The 13,061-nt window shown below is 39.5% G+C and overlaps 1 protein-coding gene across 1 annotated transcript in view; it reads right to left on the bottom strand.

The window, feature by feature from the left end:
• UHRF2 (ubiquitin like with PHD and ring finger domains 2) overlaps positions 1-13,061 on the bottom strand; it is an 85,335-nt gene that overhangs the window by 20,415 nt on the left and 51,859 nt on the right. Inside the window, exons 4-6 of the mRNA XM_081945068.1 lie at positions 9,290-9,508; positions 3,170-3,279; positions 1,142-1,328 (exon numbers count right to left, since the gene is read on the bottom strand). Of these exons, the coding sequence (XP_081801194.1) occupies positions 1,142-1,328; positions 3,170-3,279; positions 9,290-9,508 (516 nt within the window). The remainder of the gene's footprint in view (positions 1-1,141; positions 1,329-3,169; positions 3,280-9,289; positions 9,509-13,061) is intronic.

Genomic DNA, 13,061 nt, shown 5'->3' with positions numbered 1-13,061 from the left:
GAAATAAACAGGGCAAAATTAGACATAATTTGCTGCTTCTCTCTTGGCTTTAAGTTTGGATTTGACACTGTGTTCTATAAAAAGGCACATTAAACCATGATCCCATGTTATAATCATTACAGCAGAGAAGAAACAAAAACAAGCTAGGACAAATCGGATATGGTTCTCCAGTGTAGGAGTTATATGAGGGAAGCTGTGATCATCACTATCTCCTGCAGCTGCAGGTTTAGGATGAGCATCTGAATATCACATTTGGTAGCAGCTGGCTAAGCGAACAATATAACAATTACACTGTCCAAGATAATTAAGCCTTGATTTGAGCAAGAACTGTTAAATGATAGTTACCCTAATTAGACAGGTTTTATGCTCAACAACTCCTGGATATTTCTATGATAAGCAGAAGAACAAAAAAACCTACTATCTCAGCAAATACTTGCAAAATTCTTCATTCTACAAAAACTGTATGACATTCCAAATTTAGCTTCTAAATAATGTTAATTCCTAAAAGACTGCAATTATTTTGAAATTCTGAACATTTGGAAGGAACTGCAAACAATCTCCTGGTAAACACAGCTTCTATTTGGTTCCTGTCAGAAGTAGCTAAGTAAATCACAGAGCTGAAGGTTATGAACAAACCAACTCTTTCAATTCTGAGTACAACAGGGTAAAGCGAATATTTGAATTTCCACACCTATAAATTACAGAAGGAATGGATCTTTCTTTAGAAATTCTCGCTGGTAAAAGGAACAGGAGCAATCAACTTACTATACAATAAGCCTATGGTTACTATACATGGTTTCAATATCTAATACCACATATAAGATGAACTCCAAGAATTTCTAAAGCTACACACACACACACACACACACACGTATGTATGTGTGTGTGTGTGTGTATGTGTGTATATATATATATATATATATATATATATATATGTATGTATGTATGTATGTATGTATGTATGTATGTATGTATGATGTATGTATGTATGTATGTATGTATGTATATGTTGCCAGATTCCCAATAACTCTGGGTACCTCACTACTATCAAAACAAGAAAATTTCAATAAAACCAATTAAAAAGAAAAAAAAGTGTCTGTGTGTGTGTGTGTGTGTGTGTGTGTGTGTGTTTTTTTCTTACCAGTCCTCATCTTCTGGTATTTTGCTTAGTGGTGGGTTCAGGCAATATATGTGGTAAGCCATATTACACTCATCACAGAGAAGTTGCATGTGTGCATCCTGTTTTCCACCACATAAATAACAAGAACAAAATCGGCATTCTTTATCTGGGTCAGCTCTGCAATGTTTACATTCAGGCCCACTCTTCCCTGCAAAGAAGAAAAGAAAGCAAGAAAGAAAGAGAAAGTGAGGGAAATAAAGTGATTAAAAGGGTCTTGAACACCAGCTGCACATAAAATTAATTATATAAACAAAAATATTGAAAATATTAATAAGTGGGTATGAGCCCAGATTGTTAAAATCTTTTTTGCTTCTGAAAAAGCAAATACAATGATAATCAAGATTCCCTAGCTTGGCTTCCTGGGGTGACAGCCATCAGGAAAACAAATTTAAATGCAAGTGATTGCAAGCTACCAGACACTCATTCATTCAAGATCATGAACTATTTACTATTTGTTACTGGACAGAATATATTTGCGGAGAGAGCTGGATCACACATTTTTGATGTCTTGATGCACATAGATACAAAGTCAGAGGAAACGTTATCATATTATTAAAAATGCATATTGTCTTACTGATTTCCCCAAATGCATGTAGAAAAATTTTAAACTACAGGGACACATAGTCCAATATATATAAACGAAGAAAAGCACCCTGGCATCTGTGGAGATAGAAAATTAATATCGGAAGACTAGGTGAAGCTTGCCTTCCAGTAAGGGATCTTGGTAACTTATGTCACTTGGAACCCCTGTAAACATGGCAGAGAAGAGTTAGTAACTAGACTGTTGCTGGTGCATTAGCTGCTCCTTTAGGTGGCAATTCAATTCAGCCTTCTGAATTCCTTGCATTTGTGGTTTTATATTGAGAAAGAAAGAGTATCTTCTTCTTGATTTCAACCAGTATCTGGTCTAAGGAGACACCAAAAGGCCTCTTTCCTTGAAGTAACTGGATAATAATACTGATTTAAGAGCCACCAAGATAGAAACCAGGAGAATGTTAAGTTCTAATTCTGAAAGCCGGCTAGGTAACTTTGGATCACTCTCTCTGCTCAATCTAACTCACCTCACAAGGTTATTGTGGGGAAAATAGGAGAAGAATATTAGATATTTATTATTATTAGATTTTTATCCCACCTTTATTTTTTTTATAAATAACTTGAGGCAACCAATATACCTAATACTCCTTACTCCTTGTTTTTCCCACAACAAGCATGTGAAGTGGGTTGGGTTGGGTTGAGACAGAATGACTGGCCCAAAATCACCTAGCCACCTTTTATGCCTAAAGTGCAACTAGAAATCACAGCCTCTTGTTTATTTGCCTGGTGCTTTAACCATTAGACCAAACGGATTCATTTGAAACTGTTGCCTGGAATGTCAAATCACACTGGAAAAAAATACTTGCACTGAGTCCCTGGTAGGCAGTTTTTCATCTATCTAAAAACTCTTTCCTTCCTCACTAAAGACCTGGGGAAAAGATAGTTCTTTGGGCAAGTGGAAGAGAGCTACTTGGGCTGTTGATTATGTCTCCTAGAGAAACATCTGTTGAAGAAAGCCTGCCCAAGCCATCTGAGCATTCTTTCAATATGTCCTCTTCCTCCTATAATTTCTTTTCTTTCCTATAAATTCAATCAAGCAGTAATTTACTATAGTAGTCAGGACTGAAGAAAGGTCCTAAGATTACTTTCTAGTGCCACCTTGGGCCTATAAAAGACAATAATTAGCAAAAGAGGTTGGCTGACTAAGCAACGTTTAAATATATGGCAGTGAAAGCATAAATGTGCAAATCTTTGCAGACAACAAATCATTGTATTCTGATTTTCTTTACATATATCTTTCTTACAAATATCTAAATCACATTGTAATATAAAGTTATTTCTATGAATTGTATATGTATTTGAAGAATATATTAATCAAATATATATTCTTTTAATAATATGTTTAACATACTATTCAAAAATGGGAAACCTTTCATAGGCAGACTAAATACCTACTTTTGAACTCTCCATCTGCAAATGTCAATGGATATGCTCCTGGTTTTTCAATCTTGTATATTTCTTCTATAAAACATAGTTTGCAATCATTTATTACATCTTCTGGGCTCCTGAAAATGAAGAAACAAAATATTCAACTCAATTTATCTCAGTCTAATTTTAATGCTATTCAATGGAACACAACATAAAATTACTGTGCAAGTATACATTACATGCTTGAAGAAGAGTCACGGACTGAACTAAAAACTAAAATAAAAGCATGCTTCAAACTCAATTCTGAAATAGCAATAATATTAATCCAGAAAATATTCACTAATATTAAAAAAGAAATAACGCATCTACTTGAAATATCAAACTATAGCATTAACAACAATTTACATATTAACAACTATATTAAAAAAAGAAATCACAAATAACCAATACTATCAACCAGAGAAAAGATCAACAATAAAGGAACAACCAACCTAGATTTTATTTTCATTTTGCCATATATATTTAATGATCAATATAAAAATAAATACAACCATGCAAAGCACTTTCAAATAAACTCATATGATGCCAATAGAAATGGAACCAAGTAAATAAGGAAACTAATATGCTTGAGGGCATATATTTTTAAAGAGCCAAGAATATAACATATTTAGAAATCAGGTTAATCAAAGAAAAAATATTAAAGAAACAAGATATTAGCATAGCTGACATCTAAATCAGAACTGTGAAATTAAAAGATGAAGACTTTTGATTTTAGATCTGGTTTATACTGGACAAGCAAAATATGTTTATTTATTTCTGTGTAATTAAATGGACAAGCATATTCAACTCTAGCAGGAAATACTCTTTATATTTTCAGAGTATAACACTGGATAGTAATTTAATTAATGAAATACATCTTCTAGTTAGCCTTCCTGTCACTATATAATATTACAAGAGTTCCATACAGAGGAACATAAGCTTACCAATCTAACTTGCTTAATTTTTCATCTTCAAAACATCTTCAACAAATGTTTTGTTGAAAACAAAGCAAAGCAAAATAAAAAAAAAACAGGATAAACTTGCATAAACCACGTCCCTTCACATAAATCCATTAGTATCTTATGCTGCTTTATGGGCAAAGCTGCATATTCAAATCTAGTTTTTATCATAAATTGCCATACATTACTTAAACAGATTGCCAGCAATAAAGTTTGCCTAAATTTGAAATATACGTCACACTTTTCCTTATGAAATACCTGTAATTGCTTCATTATTTAGGGCTTTTTAATAATTGAAATAGTAACTTAAATAATTAAAAAAGTAATTTATTTGTTCATTTATTTCATATGACTACTAACTTGCTAATTGTAGCATCAATTAGGTGAGCAAAAATGATAAGTGAATACATCAGGATTTATAATATAACTTAAATGTAAATTGCTTTTAGATTTTCTTCAGTATTACCAATCATTAGCTTTATACATTTCCAGGCACAAAGGACTGTAGTTATTTTCATGAATAAAACTTACGAAGAACTTATCTTTTCTAATGTATTCAGAAAGATACTCAAGAGTCTTCTGATGTAAGAGAAAATAAATTATTTAAGGTTTAACTGTGCTGCTTTCTGCTATTATCCTTTTTTTTGCAGATGTGTTCATTATATTTATTATTCTTTCTGATTTTACAAAAGGGCTCTTCTCTTTCAGGATATTGGCAGTCCTCTGCTACCACAATGAAGATCAATACATAGCCAAAATATTTCATTCCACAGGATTATGAGAATGCTGAAATAAGCATAATCTGAGGGAAAGAAAATGAATGAGTTGGTGACTTGTTTCAGCTCTCTCAAAAGTGGAAAAACATTTAAGCTGAGGAGAAAGGGGAAGATCACATACATCCACCTCCTGCTCTTGCCTCTTGTCCAAACATAACACTGCTCTGCTAATTCAGCCATTTTTTCTGTGCTGAGTAATTTCTCTTTTCTCGCCAAGTTCAATTCTGAGACCTAAGTCTACTTCATATTTGAGAACACTGATTAACTATATAAAGACAGAATGCTTCCTTCTGGAAGGCAAAAATTACCACAGTGAAGTAATCCATTTGCATACTCTTTATTTCCAAAAAGCCAAAATGATCTGGCAAATCAGAAGCATAACATGGTGGAAATGTTGCTTCTTGCTTCCTGAAACACAGAAATCACTACAATACTGTCATATTTCTGATGTATCATTTCCTTTTGTAATTTCATGGCATTTCTAAAAACCAAAATCTAAGCATCTTAATTTCTATATAAGTTGAATTAATGTGTCCATGATGCTACAAAACCAGACCTATCATTATGAACAAAATTAGAATGTGATTTATGTTCAGTTATCAAAAGTAAGCCTATAATGAACAGAAGTTTCCGCTGAGCCGATTTCTCCAGAATTGTAGTTTACGTATTTCAAATAATAGCTGGAAAGAGAACATGAGTTAAAGCATGATATAGTAGTTAAGGTGTTGACCCAGAGGCAGAATGGGCGTTGGTCTTATCTGATACGCCCATTGTCTGGGAGGTGGAGATAGCATCCAGGAATGAAAGGGGTTTACTTCATCTGTCATCCAATTGGATGTAACGCCTCCTCTGGTAGCTCCTCCCAGTTTTTTGACAAAGGTGTCGCTGCAGACTGGCGTGTGGCGGTGAAGAAATGTCTCCTGTCAGGTCCAGGACCGAACACCTATCTGGGTGGGGCAGGATGCTACAGTATCTCCACCTCCCAGAGAAGAGGCGTATCAGGTAAGACCAACACCCATAGTGATGGAGATAGCATCCAGGAATGGGACATACCAAAGCCTGGCTTGTCCTTATGGGTGGGCCGCAGTCCGGTCCAAAGTCCCATGAGCTGTGTACTCTCTGCAGAACCTGCCTACCAAAGACCTCCTCTGTAGAGGCAAAGCTGTCCAACTTGTAATGGTGGATAAAAGGTGATGGAGAGGCCCAGGTGGTGGCTCGACAGATTTCGTCTATTGAGATCTGGGTTGCTTACGCCGCAGTCTTCTATCGAGGCCTGTGTTGCTCATGCTGCAGTCATCACCACACTCCTGGTAGAGTTGGTGGTAATATTTCTTGGCGGTGGTAAAGCTGTAACTCATAGGCCTTTGCAATGTAAGCCCTGATACAACGTCTCAAAGAAGATGGGGTCACCTTGTTGCCCATCGTGGACGGCTAAAAGGAGACAAGCAAAGACTCTGCATCTCAAAGAAGAGGTCCTTCTGATGTAAATGTGGAGAGCCCTCTGCACATTTAGCATGTGCCACTTCCGCTCCAGATGATGAACAGGTTCAAAGCAGAAGTTTGGCAGCACAAGCTCTGGGCTCTGAGAAACCAAGACAAAGGATGGGTCCAGCCACAACATCACCTTGTCCAAGTGAAACACACATAGATCTTGTCTAATAGACAAGGCTGCCAGCTCCAAAACCTGCCTGGTCGATGTGATGGCCATCAAGAACGCCACCTTAAAGGTAAGGTAACGCAGGCAGGTAGTCCTCAAGGGTTCAAAGGGGCCCCCGGTGAGGGAGTTCAGTAACTTGGTGAAGTCCCACTGGGATATCTGAACAACCGGGGGTTTGAGGTTGGTAGCACCCCTTAAGAACCGTCAGATCAAAAGATGGTGGGCAGAGATTCCAATGATCCGCATGTCAAAACTAAAGACAGGGCTGCTACCTGTCTTCTGGGAGTATTGAAGGATACTCCACTATCAAGTCATTCCTGGAGGAAATCCAGGACCCAAGGAATGGAGACCTCTGTGAGGATGAGCTGCTTACTTGAGCACCAGGGGCAAAAGGCTCTCCAGGTGGCATCGTATCTACAATTTGTCGAAGACCGTTGTGATGCCTGGAATGTCCTGATGACCCTGGTGGACACATTATCCTTGCTCAGGACCAATCGCCAGGTGGTCAACTGGAGCCACTGAGGGTACAGGTGGACCAGAGACCCCTGACTGAGCGAGATCTTAGTTGAAGGGATCTTCCAGGGTGGAGTCATGGAAAGGTTCACCAGGTCTGAGAACCAAGGCCTTCTGGGCTAGTGGGGCACAAGAAGCAGAACCTCCTCCTCCAGCATCTTCCTGATGACTCTCTGGGTGAATGGAAGAGGATGGAAGGCATACAGTAGCTCTGGAGGCCACGGACAGCAGAGAGCAGCTGCTCCCTCTGCCCTGGGGCTATGTATCTGGCATAGTACCTGGCAGCTGGCTGTTGTCCAGGGTGGAAAGAGATCGACTACTAGAAGACCAAATCGTTCCCAGAAAAGGTTTGGGTACAGGCACCACTCTGCATGGTTGACTAGAGCTTGGCTGAGCCAGTCCACCTGTACATTTGCCACCCCCAACATGTGTTCCACCCTAATGGACAGAAGGTGTATCTCCGCCCAGAGACCCAGCTGTTTGGCCTTGAGCATGAGGGACCAGGAGTGAGTTCCGCTCTGGCGGTTGATATGTACCTTTGCGATCGTGTTGTCTGTGAGGACCAGAATGTGCTTGTTCGCCACATTGTCCTGGAAATCAATGAGGGCCAGAGGGATTGCCCGCAGTTTGAGTCAATTTATGTTGTGACTCAAATCCTCCTGAGATTACTGACCTTGTGCTATCAGTAATTGTAATTGAACTCCCCCTCCAAAGAGGCTGGCATCTGTTGTCAACATCAGTGGTCTGGATCTCTGAACTGGAAATATCCAGGGACAATCACCACTCCAGTGACCTGATTACCTCTGGCAATACCTGTACCTTGTCCGACGAGCAGCTCCTACCAACCCTTTGATGTGGTAGGAGAAACCACTAAAGGCATCTTCTGTGGAGCCGGGCCCGACTGAAAAACAGGACACCATCTTTTCCAGCAATTGGGAGAGCTGGAGCAGCGGTACCTGACACTCCCTCCATAGATGGCCTGCCAAAACCTGTAGACTGGACTGGCACTCTTGGGAGAGGTAGACCATCCACTCCGTGGTATCTATCATTGCTCCCAGGTGCAGCAGATGAGTTGTTGGGGTGAAGTGGTTCTTGCCTAGGTTTATGAAAAACCCATGGTCCTGGAGAACCTGAAGTATGAGCTCCAGGTCTTTCTCCGCCTGTCCTTCCAATCTGCATTGAAGAAGGATATCATCCAGGTAGCACTGGATCCTGACTGGCATGGGTTGGAGCTGCCCCGCTAGGGCTGCGAGCAGCTTGGTGAACACTCTGGGAGCCGATAAAAGGCCGAAGGGCAGGGCTCTTTATTGATAATGCTTCCCGTATAGAAGAAGCGGAGGAACTGCCTGTGGGCAGGGAGGATGGGCACGTGCAAGTATGTCTCTGTGAGATCTATCAATGTCAGGAAATGGCCATCCAGAATGGTCTGGAGCGAGTGCATCTTGAACTGTCACAGACAATGTGATAGTTCAGACGCTTGATGTCTAGAACTGCTCTCCAACTCCCTGAGGCTTTTGGGACTATGAACAGGAGGGAGTAGAACCCCTGACTCTGTTGCTCCTCTGGAATTGGCTGGATCACCTGAATTTCCAGAAGCCCTTTCCGTTGGAACAGGAGGCTGCTCTATCTGCTCTTAAAGGGAGCCAGCCTCCGAATCAAACCCTTGTTTGTTGTTTTCATTGCTGCAGTAGTTGAGAAATATCCAGAAATGGAGAATTTAAACACACGTCTTGTCTTAAGAAAAACTGAGTCTAAAAACTGGGAGGAGCTACCAGAAGAGACGTGTTGTCACAGCCTGCAGACTCAGTCCAATTGGATGACAGACAGAGTAAACCACTTTCATTCCTGGATGCTATCTCCACCAATATGGAGAAAGACCCAGGTTTTAGTCCACTCCCAGCCATAGAGGTGCATTGGATGACTTTGGACATGTCACTCTCTCTTTATCCAACCTACCGCACAAGTTATTGTTCTGGGGGAAAAATGGGACGATAGAGGACTATGTATGCTGTCTTGAGTTCCAAAATGAAAGAAGAGATATAAATCTAATATTTGAAAGACAGAGCAGTATTGTGTTTAACTTCTTGCTATAAAAAATACCATTGAAAGAAATTACAGGTTTTGTGCTATATGAAAAGGTTTTATTTACTGAAATAATGTAAAAATTTTAGATAGACTGCAGTATCTATCAATAAAATCTTACCCCAGCATAATTTTGGCATAAGCCTCTTTGTTAGTCCTTGAAATTTCCCTCAAAGAGGTAATTTCTGCATCAAACCAGAATCCTCTTTCTTCTGGACTCTCTACGTTGTAATTAACCATCACCATATCACCTACATGTAATTCATTCCATTTCAAAATAGTTCTTGCTCGAGGCCGCAGATTACGGACAGTCATTTCCACAATGCCACTTTCTGGGTATCTTGAAGAAAGAATGAAAACAAAAGTTGTAATAGCTTCAATATCATAATGCAAATTCTTAATAATCTATATAATGCAACAGTGTAACACCCTTAAAAATCAAGTCCATAATGGATGGGAACCTGCTTTTGAATCACAGCAGAATTTTACTGTCAATGTGAGAAGTGTTCCCCAAAGACCATTAATGCACATGAAGGATTGTAAAGATGCTTAAAGAATCTCTCAGTGGTGGTTTTATATTTAAAAATTATGAGACACAATGATGGGACTGAACTAGCTTTTAACGGTAACACATAAAATAAATATCACTGGGACATCAATATAATTCATTGACAGAAAAATGCTTTTATTTTCTCAATGTGACTATAAAGAAGTGAGCATAAATCTGAATAACTATCTTATTTTGAAATATATAGAAGAACAGTAGATTCACTCCAGTTCTAAAAATGTATTTGTAAATAAGCCCTAGTAATTTCAGTAAAACATAAGTTTTAGAATTTCAGTGTTATTTCAGTTTCCATAAATAATGATAACAAAAGATCTCAAGAAGCATCTAAGGCTGTAATTAATGTTTCAACAATAGTGGCCTCTGAAGTTCCCTGAAGTCTCCGGAGGGCAAAAAATGGCCCAACATGCAAACCAGAAGTTGGAAAACGGGCTGTTTCCGGCCTTAGAACAGCCTCCGGGGAACGAGGAAGGCAGTTTTCGCCCTCCCCAAGCTCCTAGAAAGCTGTGTGCGCATGTGCGGAGCAGTGGGAGGGGGTTCACGCACGCAGCCGCAGAGGGCACTAAATTATGGAGGTGGGCACACGGGTGCGCACAATAGCATTCACGCTCGTGCGTTTGGCACCTGAGGTGAAAAAGGTTTGCCATCACTGGTCTAGGCTAATATTGAAAGACTTTAGATAGACATTTTTACATGTAAAAACAATTACAAGTTTCAAACTTCAAATATATATATATATATATATATATATACAGTGGGGCAAAAAAGTATTTAGTCAACCACCAATTGTGCAAGTTCTCCCACTTAAAAAGATGAGAGAGGCCTGTAATTGGCATCATAGGTAGACCTCAACTGTGAGAGACAAAATGTAAAAAAAAAGACCAAACAATCACATTGGCTGATTTGGAAATAATTTATTTGCAAATTATGCTGGAAAATAAGTATTTGGTCACTATCAAAAGTTCATCTCAATATTTCGTTATATATCCTTTGTTGGCAATGACAGAGGTCAAACGTTTTCTGTAAGTCTTCACAAGGTTGGCACACACTGTTGCTGGTATGTTGGCCCATTCCTCCATGCAGATCTCCTCTAAAGCAGTGATGTTTTGGGGCTGTCGCTGGGCAACACGGACTTTCAACTCCCTCCAAAGGTTTTCTATGGGGTTGAGATCAGGAGACTGGCTAGGCCACTCCAGGACCTTCTTACGAAGCCACTCCTTCATTGCCCGGGCAGTATGTTTGGAATCATTGTCATGTTAAAAGACCCAGCCACGTTTCATCTTCAATGCCCTTGCTGATGGAAGGAGGTTTGCACTCAAAATCTCACAATACATGGCCCCATTCATTCTGTCCTGTACACGGATCAGTCGTCCTAGTCCCTTTGCAGAAAAACAGCCCCAAAGCATGATGTTGCCACCCCCGTGCTTCACAGTAGGTATGGTGTTCTTTGGATGCAACTCAGCATTCTCTCTCCTCCAAACACGACGAGTTGTGTTTCTACCAAACAGTTCTATTTTAGTTTCATCTGACCATATGACATTCTCCCAATCCTCTTCTGGATCATTCAAATGCTCTCTAGCAAACTTCAGATGGGCCCGGACATGGACTGACTTAAGCAGGGGGACACGTCTGGCACTGCAGGATCTGAGTCCCTGGCGGCGTAGTGTGTTACTGATGGTAGCTTTTGTTACGTTGGTCCCAGCTCTCTGCAGGTCATTCACTAGGTCCCCCCGTGTGATCCTGGGATTTTTGCTCACCGTTCTTGGGATCATTTTGAGCCCACGGGGTGAGATCTTGCGTGGAGCCCCAGATCGAGGGAGATTATCAGTGGTCTTGTATGTCTTCCATTTTCTAATTATTGCTCCCACAATTGATTTGTTCACACCAAGCTGCTTGCCTATTGCAGGTTCAGTCTTCCCAGCCTGGTGCAGGTCTACAATTTTGTTTCTGGTGTCCTTTGACAGCTCTTTGGTCTTCACCATAGTGGAGTTTGGAGTGTGACTGTTTGAGGTTGTGGACAGGTGTCTTTTATACTGATGACACGTTCGAACGGGTGCCATTGATACAGGTAATGAGTGCAGGACAGAGGAGCCTCCTAAAGAAGAAGGTACAGGTCTGTGAGAGCCAGGAATCTTGCTTGTTTGTAGGTGACCAAATACTTATTTTCCACCATAATTTGCAAATAAATTATTTCCAAATCAGCCAATGTGATTGTTTGGTCTTTTTTTTTACATTTTGTCTCTCACAGTTGAGGTCTACCTATGATGCCAATTACAGGCCTCTCTCATCTTTTTAAGTGGGAGAACTTGCACAATTGGTGGTTGACTAAATACTTTTTTGCCCCACTGTATATCCACATCAGATCATTATTAGTTATCAAAATATCTTTTAGTCCATTGGCCATTGTATTCTCCATCTATCCATCCCCCTCTACTCAACATCTTCCTGCCTATAGTTCATATTTAGAAGATGAGCTATTTTCATACTAGCAGCATGAAAAAATCAGGAAATTGCTTATGGAAGAAAAACTCTTCTTGCAACAAGGATAGTTCCAATTCCTTTCTCTACTGTATAATACAGAAACTTGTTTCTCATCTTTTCCGTTTGTATTAAACAGAAAATCAGTAAAGCATATACAGCAGAATGGAATGTGATTATGCCTCCAGGAAAACAGATTCTATGTCCCACAATCAAAGTAGGCCTTGGATGTAAAAACCATACAAAATGTAACTCATACATTGTTTTAAAGCAATTCATCAATAGGCAGAAACTAATCTAAATTCTTCACTTCTGCATGCCAAGTAGCAATTTAAAAAGTGCACAATGGGGGTAAAAATCCAAATAAAGTACACATAGCTCATACTAATGACTTTGAAATCTCGTGATACTAAGGAATTTTTAATATAGGCAAAAGATAAAAATGTGGAATCTAATGAAAACTGTATTTATTCAGATGAATTACATACTTTCTCAAATGCTTTGTGGCAGCGTACACATAGAACAATAAACAAAAGATAACAATAAATAAAATATAACATTAATGCAAACATTCCAAGCTAGCTTATCAAAGAGGTAGTCACATTGGACAGGAACTCAAGTCCCCATGTCTGGGGAGAGGAGAGATGCCAGGTCTTTAGAAAAGATAGTTTGGGGTTGGGGTTACCCAAATCTGAAGGTAATGCTGTTCCATAGGACATACACAATGACATAACGGCATTTTTAAGAGATGAAAGGCATGCCAACAGTTGGATCTTATCATCAAATAGGCAGAGTTGCAAATAAAACGCTTGTGCATGAAGGGTTTTAATGGTGAATAACCAGCACTCTG

This window comes from Natrix helvetica, assembly GCF_964273705.1.
Source record: "Natrix helvetica genome assembly, chromosome: 2".
Classification (NCBI taxonomy): Eukaryota; Metazoa; Chordata; class Lepidosauria; order Squamata; family Natricidae; genus Natrix; species Natrix helvetica.
The sequence above is the reverse complement of the archived record's forward strand: the minus strand, read 5'-3'. Positions and strand labels throughout refer to the sequence as shown.